This window comes from Typopeltis vanoorti, chromosome 12, assembly GCF_054136105.1.
Source record: "Typopeltis vanoorti isolate ZY-2024b chromosome 12, IOZ_Tvanoo_1.0, whole genome shotgun sequence".
NCBI lineage: Eukaryota > Metazoa > Arthropoda > Arachnida > Uropygi > Thelyphonidae > Typopeltis > Typopeltis vanoorti.
Genome location: NC_143560.1, coordinates 139263317 through 139284963, shown reverse-complemented (window position 1 = coordinate 139284963; position 21647 = coordinate 139263317). Strand labels below are relative to the sequence as shown.

At 37.9% G+C, this 21647-nt stretch overlaps 1 protein-coding gene across 1 annotated transcript in view; it reads left to right on the top strand.

Moving 5' to 3' along the window:
• Nucleotides 1–21647, top strand: part of Idh (isocitrate dehydrogenase [NADP] cytoplasmic) — a 295030-nt gene that overhangs the window by 82802 nt on the left and 190581 nt on the right. Inside the window, exon 4 of the mRNA XM_090402020.1 lies at nt 9663–9749. Coding sequence (XP_090258146.1) covers nt 9663–9749 — 87 coding nt within the window. The remainder of the gene's footprint in view (nt 1–9662; nt 9750–21647) is intronic.

Here is a 21647-nt window from a genome sequence, read left to right as displayed (position 1 = left end):
GTCTGAACTCTTGTCTTTACATTCCTGTATATCTCCTGCACCAACCTGACATATTTCTCCAGTAGCTGCTTCTCTCTGGGACACCTCCAGACTTCTTGCCTTGGCACTTTATCGTATACTTTCTCCTGATCAATAAACACCAGATGTAGCTCCCGTTGTTTCTCTCAAAACATTTCCATCATCTACCTTAACCCAAAGATAGCATCCATTATCAATCAACCAGGCATGAAGCCAAACTGCTCCTTTGCAATCTCAACCTCCTCCCTCAATCTTCCATCAAGACCCTTTCTAGGATTTTCACTGTGTGGGACATAAACTTTATTCCTCTTTAATTCTTAGTCTTGCATTCCCTTCACCTTTGTAAATTGGGACAGTAGTACTTTCCCTCCACTCCTCGGGCATTTTTTCCTGTTTGCAAACTTTTATGAACAGATCCCACAGCAGGTCAATGCCCTCTTCCCCCAGTGCCTTCCATGCCTCCATTGGGATCCTGTCAGGGGCCCACTAATTTTCTATTCTTCATCTACTCTTTACAGTCTCTTCAACTTTCCACTGTACTGGTGTTCTGAACCAGTACAGTGGAAAGTTGAGGAGACTCCTCAACTTTTCACTCATAAGGCTGTCCATCTTCTCTGTGAGTCCTCACATTTTCCTCGTTCAAGAGCCCTTCAGAATATATTCTCCGTCTTTCTTATATCCACATCACTCCTTAATATTATATGCAGTTTGACATTACTTCCATCAAACACTCCTTTATCACTTCCCATGCACTGTTAACATCCAGTCCTTGCAGTTTCACATGCCATGACACTGATCCAAGCAATCTCCTAAGCTTGTCATACTTATCAGCCCTGTAATTCCACATATACCTCATCTTAACTGAAACTTCCACACATTTTGCCGCTTCCCTGGTCAAGACCACATGATCACTCCCTCCAGTTGGCAGCAACATGGTCATATTCATTACAGACAAATTCTCAAATGCAGTTACTAGATCGAGTACTCTTAAACTCCTATTGCATTCCATCACTTGCTGTCTCAGGTAATTATTCTTTAATAACTGCATAAATTCCATTTCCTTCCTCTCATGTGTCCTCTCCTCCTCCTTCCAATCTATGTTCCCATAGTTGAAATTGCTCATAATAATTTCCTGCCCTCCGCTCATTGAGTCTATTTGCTGCTGATGCACATTATCTCCATCCCCTGTCTATAGCAGCATCCAATTGTATATTTTGTTCTGCTGGCCTTTATCTCACACCAGATAGCTTAAAATTGTGCTATCTTCACTGCACTTCATTGGCTATCATTAATAACACTCCTCCCCCATTCTTTTTTTCTCTGTCCTATCTGAACAGACCTTACCCTTCATATACTATTCCACTAACTATATCATCTTCTTTTAGCCATGTCTCACTAATGCCAGTAACCTTTGGCCAGGATGAACTAACCAATGCCAAAAATTCCTCCTGCTTGTTCTGAATGCTCCTGGCATTAGTGTACAAAAAGTGCAAAACTGCTTAGGCCAACCACTATCCTGACACTTTATAATAACTATCTCATTCTGGTTTGTTACCATTGGTACTAACTTATTCATATCATATACATTCTTACATTTAGCTGCCTCACTTATATCTGTATATCCACTCAACAGCCCCCCCCCCCCAAAAGCTCTAGTTTTCATGATTTTGCACATCCACTTCATTCAACAACACTTTTTCTAGATTATGAACACCAAATGTATAAGTCCTTTCACCTGTCAAACTCATTCCACACCACTCCTCCAGCATAACCTATGCATTGAGTCATTTGGCCCTCCTCAGCTCTACTCTGTCATATGGCAGCAACAGACTCACTATCTTAACTCTCTCACTCTTTTCTTTTGCTACTTCCAGTAATTCTTTCATGTCTTCTCTAACAATGTAATTCATTACAAACAATAATTCCCCCTCTTCTTCCTGCTGGCCACATAACAAAGAATTCCTTTGGATCTCAGACCAGTCTCTTTCCATATTTAAGTGTTTGCCTTGCTTACCATACTATTCTCTATCCTAGCCTGAGTCTTAATTCTTCATGCATCTGTTTTCCACTCCTTTCCTTAAATCTCTTCCACAACTTTTTTTTTTCTATTTCCATCTGCAGTTTCCATTTGAAACTGTAGATGGAAACTGCAATTTCATTTGAATTATACTTGAATTGCAGTTTATTGTTTATCATCCATTTTACACCAAATTGTGTTCTTTTTTTCACTCAAGGTATATTGCTGCAAATAAATATTTCCTCTCTAGCTCCCATGCACTGATAATATCTTGCCCTTCCCATTCCTCCATCCATGGAACTTTTTCAAGCTGAATTCTATGATTATTATAATCATCTGCCTTATAATACCCTAAAAGTTCCTTTCTGCTTAATATTCCTGCATCTCCATTCATCCTCCCAGTCAAAACAACATGGACATTTGCTCTCTCCAACCAGGGGCAGGGATACTATCTCAGTTAGAGTCAAATCCTCTGGTGTATTGTAAAATCTTTACTCTTATTTTAATTCTTATTATTTTACTCTATATTTAGTATATATTCTCTTATCTTTACCTCATGATTATTCTTAATTATATTAAAACTTTATCTTCAATCTTAATTCTCTTAACTTCAATATCTCTCTTGGCCGATCTATACTTACAAGAACGATGCTAGTGGTTTGTGGGACAAAGGAATTACTAATGGCAGATACCTATTCCTTTGTCTCACACTGGTTCTAATTCTTTTTTCAGATTTAGGGAAAATTTATTTTTTCACTGAGCCACCCCGAATCTTAGATTAACAGATAGTGTAGAATCGAGGAACCAGAACACAGTTTAGCATACAGTCTTACGTTACGTTTGCAGTCGTAGCCTCTCTATAAATTAATCTCTCGCTGTGGTCCGTAATTTATGAGCAAGTGCAACAGAGAAGAAAATCAGGCAAGTCATCAGTTAAACAAAAAGAACAAAACATTTAATTCAATTGAAACATTGTACATACTATGAATTCACTCTTAATATTTAATCTGCAATTGCTAATGAATGAGCACTAATTTACTTAGATTCTCAATATCTATCTTAGCATGCATGACAAAGAACTTCAGTTAATGCTTACAATTTACACTTGAAAAATCACACTTTATTCGATAATACTAAGGACAATTATTAGCTGAACTACTAAACTAGCTTCATATGCTCTTGTACAATTTCTTCTCACAAAATTCTCATAATCCTTTCTATCATTAAAAAACAATTCTTAGGCTCCACGTGCTCTCGATTAATTCACTTAACAAAATACTCAAAATTCTCATTATTACTTTATCATTCAAAGAAAACTTTCTCTAAAGTCCTTCCTAAGGTTTACATATATTTTTCTAAAACACATATACAAATAATAAAGCATGGATTGTACATTACCAATTGCTGGGGAATTATCTGGCCACTTTACATGTTCGTCTGGACAATTACTTTCGACACCACATTCCTTCTGCTTTCTCTGAGGTATTCTTCAAGGTTTCAATCTGCACTTACTTCTGCCGCCAAAAATAGGTAGATGTTGTTCCATGGTGAACTCGTTCAATATCATAACGACATCTCCGTAAGCAACGATGAATACCTTCTGCTGGGCTGGTCACTGACCAGTAAATTGTTGGAAAATCTACGGCAAAGTTCCTCCGTCATCGTCTTGAATCCACGGGGAATGAGGGGACGCCACGAGGAGACTACATACATATCAGCAAGACCACCCGAAAACTTCAGAGTGCAACTCCACACAAGATTAAGAGTAAAAACTCTGCCTGAAGAACAAGAGCATAAGAGAGTTTCCTTGGTGCTGCATGACTTTTTAAATTGTGCGCCACACGTTTACTCCATGTCATCGATTACTCCTCCCATTTTCTCAGCATCACCTCACGTCACCCAGTACTGTGCGCCACACACGGAAATATCAGCCTACTCTTCTGCACATATGAGTGTGGGGGGGGGGGACTTATTTGCTTACGAAAGGTGCAAGGTGCACCTGTACTCTATGATATGCACATGTTTCATTTCCGACCATTTCTATTTAATCAGATTATCTCTCCAACAATCTATAAGTACTTACACTTAAGCAGTTTAGCAATTCGCAATACTCTATAATATCACATATAAAATGAAGGATTCTCAGTTTAGTAACATTTTAGTGAAATTTACAAGAGTCTAGTACATTCTGGTATATCAATAATTGATTCAAAATTGCAAGCCCATGTTAAGTCTGAAGGAAACGTAAATTAATTTAATTTTTGTTTAATTCAGAACTTAACAGTATGATCACATCCAAAACTCATCAACCTCGTATTCCTTCTACTATATGTTGTTTAAGATATTTGTGACTGAATTCCAGAAATTACTACTACATGCTGTTTTCTTTCTTATTGTGGTTAAAATCTCCCATAGCAATCATTCTTTTTACACTTGCCAAGCTCATCTTCCTGAACATCTGCTCTCTGGCACTGTCTATGCTCCCCAGCTTATAGCAACATCCTATCCTGACCTGCCCACCTCCACTTGACACCATATACTTTCAAAACTATTAGTGCTCTTCCCCTCCAAATCCTCCACTCTGAGAGGACATAACTCATCATAACCAATACTACACCACCTCATTTTCCTTGCTTATCCTGCTGAAAAAATACATAAAAGCATCAGAAATGCTTTATCCTTCTTCTGTTCCTGTCAGTATGTCATCATCTATCAACCATGTCTCACTGCCAAATAATCTTTGAACACTCTGAGGCTATCAGCACCACCAATTCATATATTTTATTCCAGATATTCCTGGTATTTGTATAAAGAAACATCAATGCATTGTCAGTGCTTCTGGACATATCATTATTCCCCTCCAGAATTCACTGGATTCTGCTCTGATAACTCTAGTTTCCGTGCATCCACATTTCACTTGTCCAGAGAACAATATTCACTCCAGATGCCTATGTCCTTGCTCAATCAAAATGCAAGCTGTTTCTTTTTTGTCCTGAAATGCACTTTAGGCATCCATATAATCTAAGCCTCTCTTTTGACACATTCTAGCTATCATTCATTTAATTACTGGTGATCTTCTCAACTCTGCATTATCATACCCAGGTAATACATTTACTATCTTCCCTCTTCATTATGAATGGTATACTAGCAGAGCTGTGTGAGGAGAAGGGAGTGGAATTTGTGGATGTATGGTATGTGTTTGAGGGTAGAATGAAATTATACAGGCGTGACAGGCTGCATTTAAATGGCTTTGGAGTGAGTGTGCTGGAGAAAGTGTTGCTGGATGGAAGTACAGTGTGTGATGCGTGCCAGAGATGAGAAGAAAGAAATGAAAGGAAAAATCAGGAGAATAGTACTGAAGAGACAGAAGTGCTTTGCAGTGGAAACAGTAGTAGTGTAAGAGAGAGGAAGAGAGAGAACGGGAATACAAGAGGAACAGGGAAACAGAAGGAGCTTGGGTAGACTGGGAGTCATGGCATAGAGAGAGTGAATGTGTGTATGAAGATAGAATATATTGTGATGTGGGTGGAGAAGTTGAGACTGAGCAGATGTATGTGGTAAGCAGTGATAATGATGAATGGGCAGGTGTACTGGGGAAATCACAACCAACACATGGCTTGGGTAGAACTGGCTATAGACCTAAGAATGAACTGTGTCTATTTACAAATCCAGAAGTATCAGGAATAAAGGGGACGAAATGGTTTCAGTGATTGAGTTTATTCACTGCGAAATCATTGGAAAAAGTGAAACATGGTTGAAGTAAGATGATATCATAATGGGAATAGAAATGGAAGGATTTGGTATTTTTCGTGAGGATAGAAAGGGGAAGAAGGGAGGGGGAGTGCTGCTGATGATAGCAGGAGAATTAAGTCAACATAAGGTAGATATGAAAGAGGGAAATGGTTATGAGGCAGTGTGGTGTAACGTGGCGGTTGGGAGGAAGACATATTTAGTTGGATGTTGCTATAGGCCTGGGAATGTGAAAGGTGGTGATGAAGAAATGTATAAACAACTTGGATTAGTGAACAAAGGGAGGGTAATTATTATGGGTGATTTTAATTATGTGGTATAGATTGAAATATAGAGATAGCATCTAGGAATAAGGAAAATGAATTTCTCGAGTTCTTGAGAGAGAGAGAGAACTATCTCAGGCAGCACGTAACGAAGGGCACGCGAGGAACACGAGTTCTAGATCTCATCATTTCATCATAGGATGTAATTGTTAGAGGGGTTTCACATTTTCCTCCAGTTGGTGGAAGTGATCATGAAATAATCACCTATGTTGTTGGTAGTCATATGCAGACTTTTGTGAGGAAAGGATATATATGGAATTATAAGGCTGGTAATTATGACAAGCTTAGGAGACAGCTTTGGAGCTATAACGTGGAATGAGGAGTTGAGTGGTAAGGAAATAAATGCTACCTGGCAACTGACAAAGAAATACATAACAGCACCAATGTATGACTGTATTCCGAAGGCCTGAAGGTTGAATAAGGTAGGTGTAAAATAGATGAATGGAAAAATAAAATGGCCGGTCTGTAGCTTAAACATGAAACTGGAAAAAGAAGATTGGAGGAAGTACAAGATGAATAATGGTGATAATCAGTCACATGAAGAGTATAATGCCAGAAGAGTGACTCAGTTAATAAGGAAAACAAAAGTAGAGTATGAGCAGAAATTGGCAAATCATGCAAAAAAAAACCCTAGAGAGTTTTTAGATACGTGGCAAGTAGAAGGAACAATGATCATGGTAGGATGAAAGTGATGGAACGGTAACTGCTGCAGAAGACATTGTTGAGGTATTCAGTGATCAATTTATAAGGATATTTAATTCTGATCAGGGTGGAATCATGAGGAACTTAGTGTAGAGGACATAGGACAGGATGGCTTAATTGTGAGTGAGCAAGAGGTATTTGAGGAAGTAAATAAACTTGATCAATAAGGCAATAGGACTTGATGACATATCGCCACGCATCCTAAGGAAATGTTCCAGGGAATTGGCAGTAGCATTGGCATGCCTGTTTAATAAGAGTCTTACAAGAGCACAAGTTCCAAGGGAGTGGAAGGAGGGTAAAATTGTTCCACTGCATAAAGGTGGTGATAATGCTGTAACTTCAAATTATAGGCTGGTCCGTATATCTGGAGTTGTGGTGATGGTCCTGGAGAGATTGGTGAGAAGTAGGATACAGAAATGGGGTGATAACAGCAGTATTCTATGTGGTTATCAGCATGGGTTTGTTAAGAGGGAGATTACTAAGGGGAGGCTATGCCCCTGGGGCCTATGGCACCCAATCCCCTGTGTTCCAGACTGGTAGGCCAGTTCTCCTTGAATTCTGATGTCTGGAATTTTGAAGACTCGACACTCAGGGGCTACTCTGAGTGTCGAGTTTTCAAAAGGGGGGGCTATTTCCCCTGGCGTCTATGGTGCCCCCCCCCCCCCCCCCCCCCCCCCCGAGTTCTGACTGGTAGGCTAGTTCTCCTTGAATTCTGATGACTCGAATTGTGAAGACTCGAAAAGGGGGGGGGGCCTCCACCCTTCTGGCGCCTACGGCACCCAATCCCCCGAGTTCCGGACTGGTAGGCCAGTTATCTTTGAATTCTGATGATTTGAATTTTGAATACTCGCCACTCAGGGTAGTCCCCGAGTTTCAAAACGTTTCAAAAAATGTGATATAAAAAGGCTTATCATTTTATATAGGGTAGATAACAAGGTGACAAATACCGTGGATAGGGGAGATGCATATACAGTGGTGTACTTGGATTTTGCAAAGGCTTTTGATAGACTGCCACATGATAAGCTCTTAAATAAAGTCTTGTTATCCAAACAGATGGGATTGGATAACAGACTTCTGAGTTAGATCAGTGACTGGCTGTCAGATAGGTATCAGAAAGTTGTATATGGAGATGCAGTATCCCGAAAAAGAAAGGTAACTAGCGGTGTGCTGCATGAGTCAGTTTTGGAGCCATTGTTGCTTAATTTGTATGTTAACGATATTAGGTTTAACTAGTGATATCCAGCTGTTTGCAGATGATGCAAAACTGGGGAGAGCAATGCAGAGTCAAGTGGATGTTATTGCCTTACAAGAGGACTTGAATAGACTGCATGATTGGGCAGGTAAGTTGGACTGTCAGTTAAATGTTGCAAAGTGTAAGGTTTTGAGATTTGGTAAGCAATGATGGGATGCAAGGTGTACACTTGGTGGGGAAACTTTAACAGAATTAGAGGTGATGAGAGATCTTGGAGTGATGGTGGACAAGGACCTGAATTCAGGGGCCACATTGCATAAGTTGTGAAGACATCACATCTGATAATGGCAATAATACGGAGACAGTGACATGCAGAAATAGAGAGGTTATGATTCCATTGTATAAGGCCTTGATGAGACCTTATATGGATTATTGTGCTCAGATTTGGTTGCTGGGTTTTCATGGTGATGAGGATATGTTGGAAAGGGTCCAGAGTAGATTCACAAAGGTAGTCAGTGGTCTTGTCTTTGGAATGTGAAGTATGAGGACAGATTGAAAGAATATAAGTTGTAGAGCCTTGTGAATAGGAGGAAGGGGGGGGGGGTATATGATTGAGATATACAAGCTAGTCAGGGGTTGTTATCGGGTAGACATGGAAGAAATTTTTCATAGAATGTGATAAGGGAGTAGAATGATGGGCCATCACTGGAAACTGTATAAGGAGGGTGTGAACAGAGGAGTAGGTTCTTTGCATGGAGGGTCGTTGGTGATTGGAATGCATTGCTTGAGTGTGTTGTGGGTGTTGACACATTGAATCAGTTTAAGACATGGTTGAATGAGCACTGTGTGCAATAGTGTGTTGAATGAGTACTGTGTGCAATAGTGTGACCTCCCACGATGAGTCTCTGACTCCATGGAGGTCAAAGGCTAACGCTACTCTAGCATTTTATTTTGCACCCTGTGTATCATCAAGTCTGCATATATCATACTTCTTACTACTCTATTCCTTTCTTGCCACACCTGCATCCCACCCTCTCTCTCTCTTTCTCTCCCTCCCCCTCCTCTGATACCATCCATTCTTGCTCTCCCACTCACCTTCCTTTCTGCACTTTATATAATGACTTTTAAACCAAAGGTGAGTTAGTTTTTTCATACATAGATGATAGAGGTTTTCCTTCTGTAAAATTGGGTTTTCCTTCTCACAAAAGAGGGAAATGGGCCAAAAGAACATATACAATTAATAGACAATACCCTGGACAACCTTTGTAATTGAACATACACAATCAGTAGATAATACACTGGCCTCATAGCATTAGTTGTTTTGACCATAATTCAAAAACAACAAAAGAATCATACCCACAGCCTGTTAGTTGGAGAACAGATATGGAATATCGAACAGCCAACCAAGCCAATAAATATACTTTGAACTAGTAGTATCAAAGACATTAATTATTATAATTAAAGTCCATAAACGTAAACAAAGCCATAGCATTTGAACATAGCATTGTGTGAGTAAAAAGTAGTTTGATATTGAACACTGTCAGATTTGATTGATCACTGATTATTAATGTAAACTATATTGTGTCTTGTTTATTTCATATCATATGACTTGTATACTATATTTTTTGTAATTGTTATTTTTTTTTATTTTAATTCTCAGTGACTATAGACTGTGCAAATGCCATAAAAAAATATAATGTTGGAATCAAATGTGCCACTATAACTCCTGATGAAAAGCGAGTTGAAGGTGAGTTGATTCCCTACTTTTTTTTTTATATTAGAAATATAAAAATCATATAATTATGATAAATAGCCTTGTTGGATTTCTTACAGAAAAGACTAAGGTAGTATTTTATACTTGGATTATCAAGTATCTTTGTCAGTCTCCAAGTAACGTAATTATAAATTTAGTTTTGGTTATGTTATGAGGTATATGTGCTTTATATATACATATATCTTCATGCATTAATTATTTAACATTAACCTTATCAAATTCAGTTTAATAATAATCAGTTACACAGTATTGAGGTCCAGTCAGAAAGTCAAATTCTGGATGATTGTAAAATTTAACATATGTAAGTATTATAAAGCTCTTATAATACTTACATATGTTAAAAAAAGGAAATGAAACTGAATGCAAGAAATTACATGGAATGTTGTACTGAGTGTTGCAGATAAGATTTATGGATGTATACTTCAGAAAAGGGTGAAGAAAAAAACATAGGAGAGAAAACAGTTAGAACAAGTTGGATTCAGACCAAATAGGGTTTGTCGTGACCATATTTTTACTTTAATACATATGGTTAAGAAATACTTGAAATATAATGATCTGATTTAAGTTTTGTGGATGTGGAAAAGATAAGGTGCCAAGATGAAAGGTATTCACTACAGTTATATTGTGTAAATGTGTGCTATAGCAAACATCACTATGATGTGCTATAATGAACTATGAAAACATTCCAACCTAAGTCCCATAGAACCAATGGGACTTAGGTTGTTTAGTATTTACAGTTTGTAAATACTAAACACCTTCACTGTAAATGAACTGAATTTCATAGCAAATGAAATCACATTTGGGGATCATAGGAAATGGTGGGAAATATATCCACTGGCCTGGTTGGTTGAGTAGATAGTACACCTACTCTCCAAACAACAGGTCATAGAACCATAGAATCAATGGTATTTCAAGCTCACTATTACAAACTGTAAATACTAAACACCTTCACTGTAAATGAACTGAATTTCATAGCAAATGATATCACGTTTGGGGGTCATTGGAAATGGTGGGAAATATATCCACTGGCCTGGTTGGCTGAGTAGATAATACACCTACTCTCCAAACAACAGGTAATGGGTTTGAATCTCACTGTGGCCATTGATGTTTCTAAAAGCCTCTTCTGGATGAGCTTGTATATCTCCTTGAGTTTATAAAGATCTTGTTTTTTTTTTTAAATGTTATTATTATTTGTGACACCTCCAAGGAGTCTGAAGACTCATCATGGGAGGATACCCACTGTACAACTCCCCATCTCCACCACTATACCGAACTTCTACTACCAATAATCTACACCAACGCCATCTACCATCCACAACCACACCACAGCTAGTATTTTTTGTCTGTAAATTGTGTGTGTTCTGAAGCTTGTGTTGTGTGTGTTCTTTATATGCACATATAAAAAAAGAAAATCACAAGAATATAACAGGAAAAGTTCACCCTTTTCTGAAGTATACATCCATAAATCTTATCTGCAACACTCAGTACAACATTCCATGTAATTTCTTGCATTCAGTTTCATTTTCTTTTTTTTTTTTCTTTTTTTTACATATTGTGGGAAATAAAATAAAAGAAAAGAAATGGCAAGAAATTGAACATTGAGAGCAGAAGATTCAGAAACCATACGTAAAGTGTACAAAACGACGAATAAGTACATATGCAAACAATAATAGAACACAAGAAAGAGCTAGATAAACACCTTCATAAAAGCATGAAATTATTAAAATTTAGAACTGACATTTAAATTTCTAAAGGTTACATTGTCTTAAATTAATGTTATTACCTGAAATCTTGTTGTAAATATGTGCAGACTGTAAAAATTTAGGTTTTTGCAATTAAAATTGAAAATTTAGATCAAAAATTCTAAATCAGAAATTTAGAATAGCAACATGTAAAGAGTGTGCCTGTTTCAGATAAGTTTTTTCAAATAATTACTAGTATATAACTGTCAGATTTTAGGGAAAGATAATATATACTAGAATATTAATAAAAAAAAACTTGAATTAATACTTCCTATATTTCAGTAATGGTACATTACCATCTTCAGGGAACATAAAAATAATGATATTTGCATGCAGGCACTAACACTAAACAAATATTGCTGAAGAAAACAACCAAAGTCGATCCTAGAGTCCTAAAGGTGCCCCCGAGTGGGCTAAATTGGGTTGTCTTAGTTGTAGGGCTGATGTTCTTAGAATGCAGGCTTTCCATATTTGGGGCAGTCTCATGTATCTGAATTTGTTGAGGTTTGGGGAGTTTTTTTAGAGCTGAGGCTGATTCCAGGAATAATCTCTCATATTTATACTTGCTGCGGATTTTGTGGTGGGTGTCCAAAGCATGGTCAGCAAGTCCTGAGTGGCTGTATTAGTGGAACCAGATATAGTCCTTATGTTCAGATATCCTGATATTAGCTGTCCTGCCTGTTTGGCCGTAGTAGGACAGTTTACAACTACAAGGACCTGGTATACTCCATGTTGGTCTAGGGGGAAGTAGCTGGTCTGGTGGCGAGGATAAGAGATGCCAATTTTTTATATGGTTTGTAACAAGTTGTCAGGTCATATTTTTTTAGGATTTTTATTAGCTTTTCAAAAGTATCCTGGATATAAGGGTTGGTGATAGATTTAGAATAATCTCTGTTATGAGGAGAGAAGGGGAGTTGTGGTTAATTGGTTTTAATATTTTTGAGGGATTGTAGCCATTGGCTACCGAAGGTGTTAAGAATATGGTTAAGTTCATTAGTTAGAGCATTGTTATCTGAACTGATTAATTTTGCCCTGTTTAGGGTTTTTATAATCCTATATTGTTGGGAGGGAGAGTGATGTGATTGCTGGTGAATGTATCTACCTGTATGTGAAGGTTTTCTGTAAACAGAGAATGTTCCCTGAAGATGGTAATGTAACATTATTGAAATATAGGAATATTAATTAAAGTTTTTTAATTAATATTCTACTATAAGTCATCGTTCCCTAAAATCTGACAGTTATGTATTACCAACTTATAAGTTTATCTACAAGAATTAATACTAAATAAATGTGTGTTCATGAGTAAGAGTTGCTGTGAATTCACACACTAATAACACTTGCGGTGTTATTAGTGTGTGGATTTTTTTGCTTAAGTTTATTTATGAATTTTTATAATTAGAGCTTAGTACAGTAACCGGTGAAGGAAAGATGGCGGCGGCTTTGATTATGCAGGAATTCAACTTTAGTTTCAGTTGTTTGGTGAAATGTGAGGTGTGTTATGCGTACTCGTTTGATCATATAGATAAATTGTGGATATTTAAGGCAGATGGAAGGATGATGTGTGAGATGAATGAGGACTTGATGAGTACTAATATTATTATGATTATTATTCAGGCCTCCATGGAGTCAAAAGACTCATCATGGGAGGTCCTTCCTAGGAAACACAAAATCTGTCATACCACTCCTTGAACTTATCAACCGTTCTTGCTCTCATCACTCTATCAGACAATGCATTCCATGGTTCAACCACCTTCCATGCAAAGAAACCACTCCTTGCCCTCTTGCTCACAGTTTCCTTTTGTAACTTCCAGAGATGGCCCCTTGTCATTCCTGCTGTTCCACCAAGTGAAATAACTCCTCAGTATCAACCCTGTAACTACCTCTGAATAGTTTAAAAGTCTCAATCAGATCACCTCTCCTTCTTCTATCTACCAAACTCTGCAGTCCACATTCCTTCAGCCGATTTTCATAACTAACATTGTACAGTCCTGAAACCATCTTTATTATCTGCCTCTGTACCCTTTCCACAGTTAATTTATCCCCTATGTTGATAACTGAAAGTGTTAGTAGTGAGAATACTATGAGGAGGAGGAGGATGAGTGCTCGACTGATAGCAAAGGACAGTGTAAAAGAGCAGCAAAAAACTGTTGGAAAAAAAGAACAAACTATCTGAGAAACTTAACAATCAATGGTAAGAAAGATGAAAGTGAATATTGTGGCGGTTAAAAAACAAAGTGCAGTTAAAAATAAGATGGCAAGCGGCATTAACTGCAACCAAGCATATAGGGCTGGCAACAAAATTGAGAAAATGAATGAAAGCAAAAGTGTAATGTAATGCAAGGTTCGAAAATTCGAAGGAATGAATGACAGCAAAAATGTGATGCAAGATTCATAAGTTGAGTTAAGATGAGGCAAGAGATGAAATTGATGCAGAATGAAGTTAAGAAAATTTGAGATATGTATGGAAGAGTGAAAATGATGAAGGAAAAAAAAAATGTTGGTCTAAAAGAGGTAACGAAAGACCTGCGAGTGGCGTTTTATGGTAATTCAATTATTAAAGGTGTGCTGGATGAGAGCATGCACAAAGTATGTTTTACCGGAGGTAGAATGAATAGAGTGATTGAGGCATTAGATAAGAAGTAAGAGAGCATAAGAGTTGGAAGTTGTAATAGGTACTAATGACTTGTCTGTGAACAAAGAATACATCATATCGGATATTAGGAGGTTGTTGAAATGGATAAAAGAGAATAGCGTGATAGGAAAGGTAGTAAATATGTTGCCCCAAGTATGACAGTGGTGAGATGAGATGTAGATCGAGGGTTATGAATTATATGTTAGCGGAAATGTGTGAGGAGAAAGGAGTGTTAATGTACAGAATGAATTTAGAGGATGAAGTGAACTGTATAGAAGCAATGGACTGCATTTAAGTGGTTTTGGCGTGAGTCACTAGAAGAGACTGCTCTTTGAAGGTAGAGAGGTGAGTGCAGAGAATGAATCTCATCAAGTGGGAAGCAACGTGGAATAATGGGAAAGTAAGACAGGAAAGATTGAAGAGGTGATTATGAATGAAGAAGTGAGCTGCATGAGTATAGAGAATAAGAGAACAGGTTTACAAATCAGGGAAATGGAGAGGCTCAGAGTGGACAGATAAACACAGCATGAGAAAGGTAGATGCTCTAAGAGGACATGAATGTATGTGTAGACAAAAAGGGAAGGGAATGACCTTGATCAAGGGAAAACAGTTGGATCTGAAGAAGGTTAAGTATGGAAAAGTCATATCAAATAAGCAGTATCAGTGGTACTAGCTATAGATCCAGGAATAAGCTGCTGTGTTTGTATACAAATGCTAGAAGTGTAAGAAACATGGCAAATGAAATGGTTGCATTAATTGAGAGTGTTCACCCAAAAATTGTTAGAATAAGTGAGACATGGTTGGATAAGGATGACATCCTGACAGGAATAGAAATGGAAGGATATGATATGTTTGTGAGGATAGAAAGGGTAAAAAGGGAGGGGAATGCTATTGATGATAGAGAAACAGTTATGTCCATACAAAGTAGAGATGCAAGGGGGAAATAGTGTGATTTTGAAGTAGTATGGTGTGAGATAGAGGTGAATAGAATGAAATACTTAGTTTGAATTTGTTATAGACCTGGTAATGTGGATGGAAGTGACTATGAAATTTATAATCAAATTGCCAAGCATAGAAGAAAAGGGTGATCATTCTAGGTGATTTTAATTATGGAAATATAGACTGGAATGATGAGATAGTAACTGGAAGTAAAGAAAATGAGTTTTTGAGGGAGAACTACCTCAGACAGTATGTAACGGAAGACATGAGGATTGAGGGCCTTGATTTGATCATCTCATCAGAGGATGTAATTATAAATAAGGTATAAAATTACCCTCCAGTTGATAAGAGTGACCATGAAGTGATTACCTGGGTGGTTGCCAGCAGTGTGAGTACCTCTGTGAGAAAAATGTATATGTGCAACTACAAGGCTGGTGATTATGAGGAGCTCAGGAGACAGATTGCAGGTGTAGCATGGAATGATGAGTTAGATGGAAAAGAGATCAATGCAGCTTGGGGGGATGTTCAAAAACTATCTAGTAGAAGCAATGTTTAAATGTATTCCAAGGGTCAGAAGGTTAAATAAGATTGGTGTGAAATGGATGAATGAAGATATTAAGTACGATACAAAAAAAAGGGAAAAAAAAGCATTATGGAGGCAGCATAAGAGAAGTGGTAATAACCATTTCCACGAGGATTACAAAGACCAGTCAAGGTGGGTGATTTGGTTGGTAATGGTAGCAAAAGTGAAGTATGAGCAGCAGTTAGCTAATGAAGCCAAAAAGAATCCTAGGGAGTTTTTTCAATATGTTGCCAGGAAAAAAAAAAAAAGAATGATTATGGAAGGATGACATTGATTGGAGAAAACGGTATAAGGACAACTGTTACGAAAGATATAGTGGAGATACTTAATGAGCAGTTCATAAAGGTATTTCGTTCTTGTGAATGTGACATCATGGAGAGATTGAGGAATGTGCCAGGGAGTTGACATCTTCCCCTTGATTTCTGTTTTTAATATGAGTCTTGCACTGAGTTAAGTTCCAAAGGAGTGGAAGGAGGGCAAGATTGTTCTGCTTCATAAGGCAGGTGATAGAACTCAACCATCAAATTATATGCCTATCTGTGTAATACGTGTTGTGATTAAGTTGTTGGAGAAGATGGTGAGAACTAGGATCCAAGAATTGGGTTGATGACAATAATATTATCTTTGATGGACATCATGTATTTGCTAAAGGGAGGTCATGTTTTAGTAATCTACTTACTTATTACAATAAGGTGATAGCTTCCTTGGACATAGGAGAGGGATACTCAGTAATATAGTTAGATTTTTTTATTATTATTATTATTACGGTATCTCCATGGAATCAGTAGACTCATCGCTGGAGACCCAAACTATCAAAACAATATTTATCATATCTCTTCTTGAATTCATTTACAGGCATAGAACTCACAACTGAGTCAGGCAGTGCATTCCACTCATTCACCACCCTCCAGGCAAAAAATCTCGTTCTCACACCCTTGTTAACCACACATTTCCTTAATTTCAGGGGATGAATTCTTGTTCTTCCATCACTTTCACACGGCTGAAATATATCCCCTGCATCAATCTTATAAAAACCTTTTAGTAATTTAAATGTTTCTATCATATTCCCTCTTCTCTGCCTATCAACCAACCTTTGCAATCCACAAACTCTTAATGTAGAGAGCATTTTTTACATCACTCACCAACTTAGTCACTCTCCTCTGAACCCTCTCCACAACCTCCTCATCTCCAAGGAATCCATGTGACCAGACTTGAACACAATAATCCAAATGTGGAAGTATCAATGTCTTATAGGGGGAATAATAACCTCTTTATCTCTGGATGTTAGTTTAATTATATTAAGTGTTCGTTTTTTAAATTTGCTGATAATTCTTAAAAAAATTCTTTCAAGTTTGTATTTGTTGCAGTGATGCATAGTAGTGTTTTGCCCATTTGACCCTGTGCAATATTTTGCAAAGGCTTTTGATTAGCTGTATACAAGACAGTGTTCAAACCAGTTTTAACTTATGGATCTGAGAGCTGAGTCAGAAGTAAAACACTTGACCAAAGACTAGAGACCGCAGATATGAGAGTCCTGAGAAAGATTATAGGTGTGAACAGATGGCATCAATGGCAATATCATATTAAAAACGAGGATATTAGGAAAGAACTTGCCGGCAAAGGTTGGTCGATTGGTAGAGCCTCTGCTACTAATGGCTCAGTTAAGTAAGTTTGAGCGTGGTTAGTAGTTGGAAGTGGACCAATCGTTCCATGCTGTTGGCACACTCTCCCTCGATGAGTCTTTGGACTCCCTGGAGGTGTCAAATAATAATAATAATAAGTTGATGGTCAAACTAGAGCAGATGAGGTTGGATATTAGATTAGTGCATTAGATTGGTGACTGGCTATCTAATAGGTATCAGCAAGTTGTGTATGAGGGAGCAATATCCCAGAAGATGAAAGTCACTAGTGGTGTGTGTCAGGGGTCTATTTTAGGGCCACTGCTGTTAAACCTGTATATTAATGATATTGATAAAGATTTTGATGGGGATATTTAGTTGTTTGCAGATGATGCAAAGTTGGGATGAACTATGGAATAGTCAATTTACACCCTCTGTCCCAAAAGGAACCGAACTTTTGATAGAAAAAAAAACACAGGCTAATTATAATTATTCAGATCATTTTCAATCAATATTCTCTCCCTCAGCTTCAATACAGTGTTTGGCATAGACAATTAATTCATTAAATGAGTTTTTTATATCTGTTTTTGGGATAGTGTTGAGGATCGTGGTTACTGCTGCTGGAATGTTTTCACTGGTGTCGTATCACTTTCCTTTCATTGGCAAATGAAGTCTGGGAAAGAGAAAGAAGTCACAGGATGCTAAATCAGGTGAATACGGTGAGTGATCCAACACACAAACTTGGTTTTTGCTCAAAAACTGTCTCACAATGTTCAAATGATGAGATGGTGCATTATCGTGCAAAAGTGACCAGCTACTTGCATCACAACATTCATGCTGTATACGACAGATTCTTGCTATCAATCACTTCCAAACTTAGAGATAAAACTCACCATTGACCGTTTAGCCAGGAGGATGTAGATAATGCCCTCGGAATCGTAGAAACAAATCAGCATTGTCTTTACTTTTGACTTCTCCAAGTGACTTTTTTTTGGATGGAATCCCCAATTCATCTTCAATCAATCTCACGGACGATTTTGGGTTTTCTTTGGTGAAATCGTGCACTTTTTTGGATGTCAACTTCGCTCAGTCCAGTTTTTGGATGGCCCAGCTTTTCGTCATCCTCAAGCATCTCACAACCACTTTGAAATCGCTTAAACCACTCGTAAACTTCAGTACGGGATAAGCATTCATCACCGCATGCTTTTTGAAGCATTTGATGTGTTTCGGTAAATCTTTTACCAAGTTTAACACAAAAGTCGATCGCAGCTCTCTGTTTGAAACTCATTTTCCGACTGTTCGTCAAAACACACTGTTACTCTTGGCACTATAACTCGACTTCTGATGAAACAAATGTCATAAACAGTTGACACAACACTAATGAAGGTTGCCGCTTTCGACAACAAAAAGATACAATAGGTGGCGCCACTAGTTTCTTCCATTTTCAAAAAGTTCGGTTTCTTTTTGGACAGAGGATGTATGTTGTGGCCTTACAAGAAGACTTGAATAAATTGAGTGAATGGGAATGGAGATGCGAGTTCAATGTTGCAAAATGTAAAGTTTTAAAATTTGGGAAACTAAGATGGGATGTAGAATTTATGCTTGGTGGAGATATATTGTTGGAAGTGGAGGAAATAAGAGATCTTGGGGTTGATAGTAGATAAGGATCTGAAATTTAGGGAACACATTGCCAAAATCGTGAGGATAGCACAAAGAATTCTGGGAATGATGCAAAGGACACTGACTTGCAGAACTAGGGAGATTCTTGTTCCATTGTATAAGACTTTGATTAGGCTATACATGGAGAACTGCACACAGATTTGGTCACCTGGTTTTCAAAATGACAAAGAGATGTTGGAAAGGGTCCAGAGGTGACTGACTAAGGTAGTTCCTGATCTCTGGAATGTCGAATATAAGGAAAAGTTGATAAGATGCAATTTGCTGAGTCTAGTGGATAGGAGGAAGAGGGATGATATGATAGAGACCTAAAAGTTAGTAAGGGGTTGTTATAGGATTAGCGTTCGAGAGGTTTTACAGAAAATGTAAAAGCTGTATAAAGAGTTTGTGAGCAGCAGAGTGAGAAGCAGATTTTTTGCATGCAGAGTTGTGAATGATTGGAATGCCTTGCCTGTATGAGGGAGCAATATCCCTCATACAGGCAAGGTATTTTCACAGAATTTGAGTGTTTTTAAGGTGCAATACGATGAGCTGTGTGTGTATGACACAAGGACCTTCTAGATGAGTTTTTGACTCCATGGGTCTTGGATAATAATAATAGTAATAAATAGATTTTGAAACAGAATGTGCTGGTACCAAACAAATTTCATGTAAGAACAGCAAAAGTGAAGCATGAGCAAAAATTAGGAAAGCAGGCCAAAATAATCCCTCAGAGGTTTTCTTGATATGTGACAAGTAGAAAAAAGAATGATTATGGTAAGATGATGTTAATGGATGAAAGTGGGAGATTTGTAACTTTTGCAGAGGATGTAGTTGAAATATTCAGTGGGCAGCTCATCAAGGTGTTTCATCATCAGTATGAAATCAGAAACTCAACTGTAAAGAAAGAAATGAGAGAAGACTTAATGATGAACAAGCAAGAGGTATACGAGCAGTTAAGTAAGCAAGATTAAATAAACAACTCAATAGGACTCGATGGCATATCACCACATGCTCTAAGGGCTTGTTCTAATGAATTAGCATCAGCCTTGGCCTACTGTTTAACAAATGTCTCATAACAGCACAAGTCCCAAAGGAGTGGAAAGAAGGTAAAATTGTTCCACTTCACAAAGGTGGTGCTAAGGCTACAAATTATATGCAGATTTGTATGTCTGGAGTTGTAGCTAAAGTATTGGAGAGGATAGTGAGATCTAGGATACAAATGTGGGTTGATAACAGTGGTATTCTTTGTGCTTGTCAGCATGGGTCTGTTAAAGAGAGTTCATTTTTTATCAAATTACTTATGTACTGCAACATAAGTAATTTGGCCGCTCAGTTAGCCTAGTGGCTTTGCGCTTCACAACCATATGCCTGGGGAAGAAGTGTCCCAGGTTCGATTCCCATCGGAGACGTGAGGATCTTGAGAATCTTCCTCAGGCATAGCCAAGTTAGCTGGTCTTGGGCGTGAACAGTAGGGTTTTTTCTGCCAGTTTATCTGGCGTTTTTCATCCCGCAAGCAGGCAAACTGGCCCCGTGAACATATGTTTCTACAGCCAAAAATATATCTCCCCCAGCGGCAGACTAGGTGACAGGTCGGTTGGGAGTGGTACTAACAAAGAAGGTGCATCTAAGTAACATGCAGACACTGCATAGGAAGCAGGAATAACGTGTAGTGAAAGAAGACTTATGTACTGAAACAAGGTGACGAATGTATTGGACAAGGGAGATGCGCATACAATGATACACTTCGATTTTGCAAAGGCTTTTGATAGATTGCCACACCACAAGTAACTAAATTGAAACAGATGGAATTGGATGATAGATTAGTGAGTTGGATAGGCAACTGGCTCTCAGATAGGTATCAGCAAGTTGCATATAGAGGTGCAATATCCTGAAAGAGAAAAGTCACTTCTGGTGTACCACAGGGGTCTGTTTTGGGACCATTGTTGTTTAATTTGTATATTAGTGATATTGGAATGGGTTTAACTGGTGATGTACAACTGTTTCCAGATGATGCAAAATGGGAGATTGATGATCAATCAAGCTTGTAGCCTTATAGGAGGGCTATAGATTAAGTGAGCAACAGTATGGAACTGCAACAGTTCCATACTGTTGTTTGGAGTTGTGAAATTTGGTAGACAACAATGGGGTGCAAAGTATATACTTGGTGGGGAAATTTTGGAGGAATTTGAGGAGACAAGAGTCCTTGGAGTGATTGTGGACAAGTATCAGAGGTTACGTTGCACAAGTTGTGAAATTGTCATCAACAGCTTTCTTCAGCACACTATTGGACAAATGCCTCTTCATACTGCCACCATTTTAACTGGTCTTGTGCATCTCTCCACCATAAATGTCCATAACATCATCCCATCTTACCACTGGTTTACCTGGTTTCTGATAACCAGTTTTTAGTGTCCATTCTCTTGTTCTCTCTGTCCATCTGTTGTCAGATATTCTTATCACATCCTGACCAGCATCATTTGTTGCCTTAGGAATGGTGATAATAATATTTTGGCCATTACCTTGTTTGCTTCCTTATCCAAGTATTATTCTTTTTATCTAACTGTTATTCCCAAAATGGCTCTTTCCATCTTTCTTTGCATTGTTTTCAGTTTCTGTAGGTATTTTTAAGTTTAGTTTCAATCCAAACTAAAAAAAACAGGTTTTAATACCATAGGTCATTGTTGGGAGTACACACTG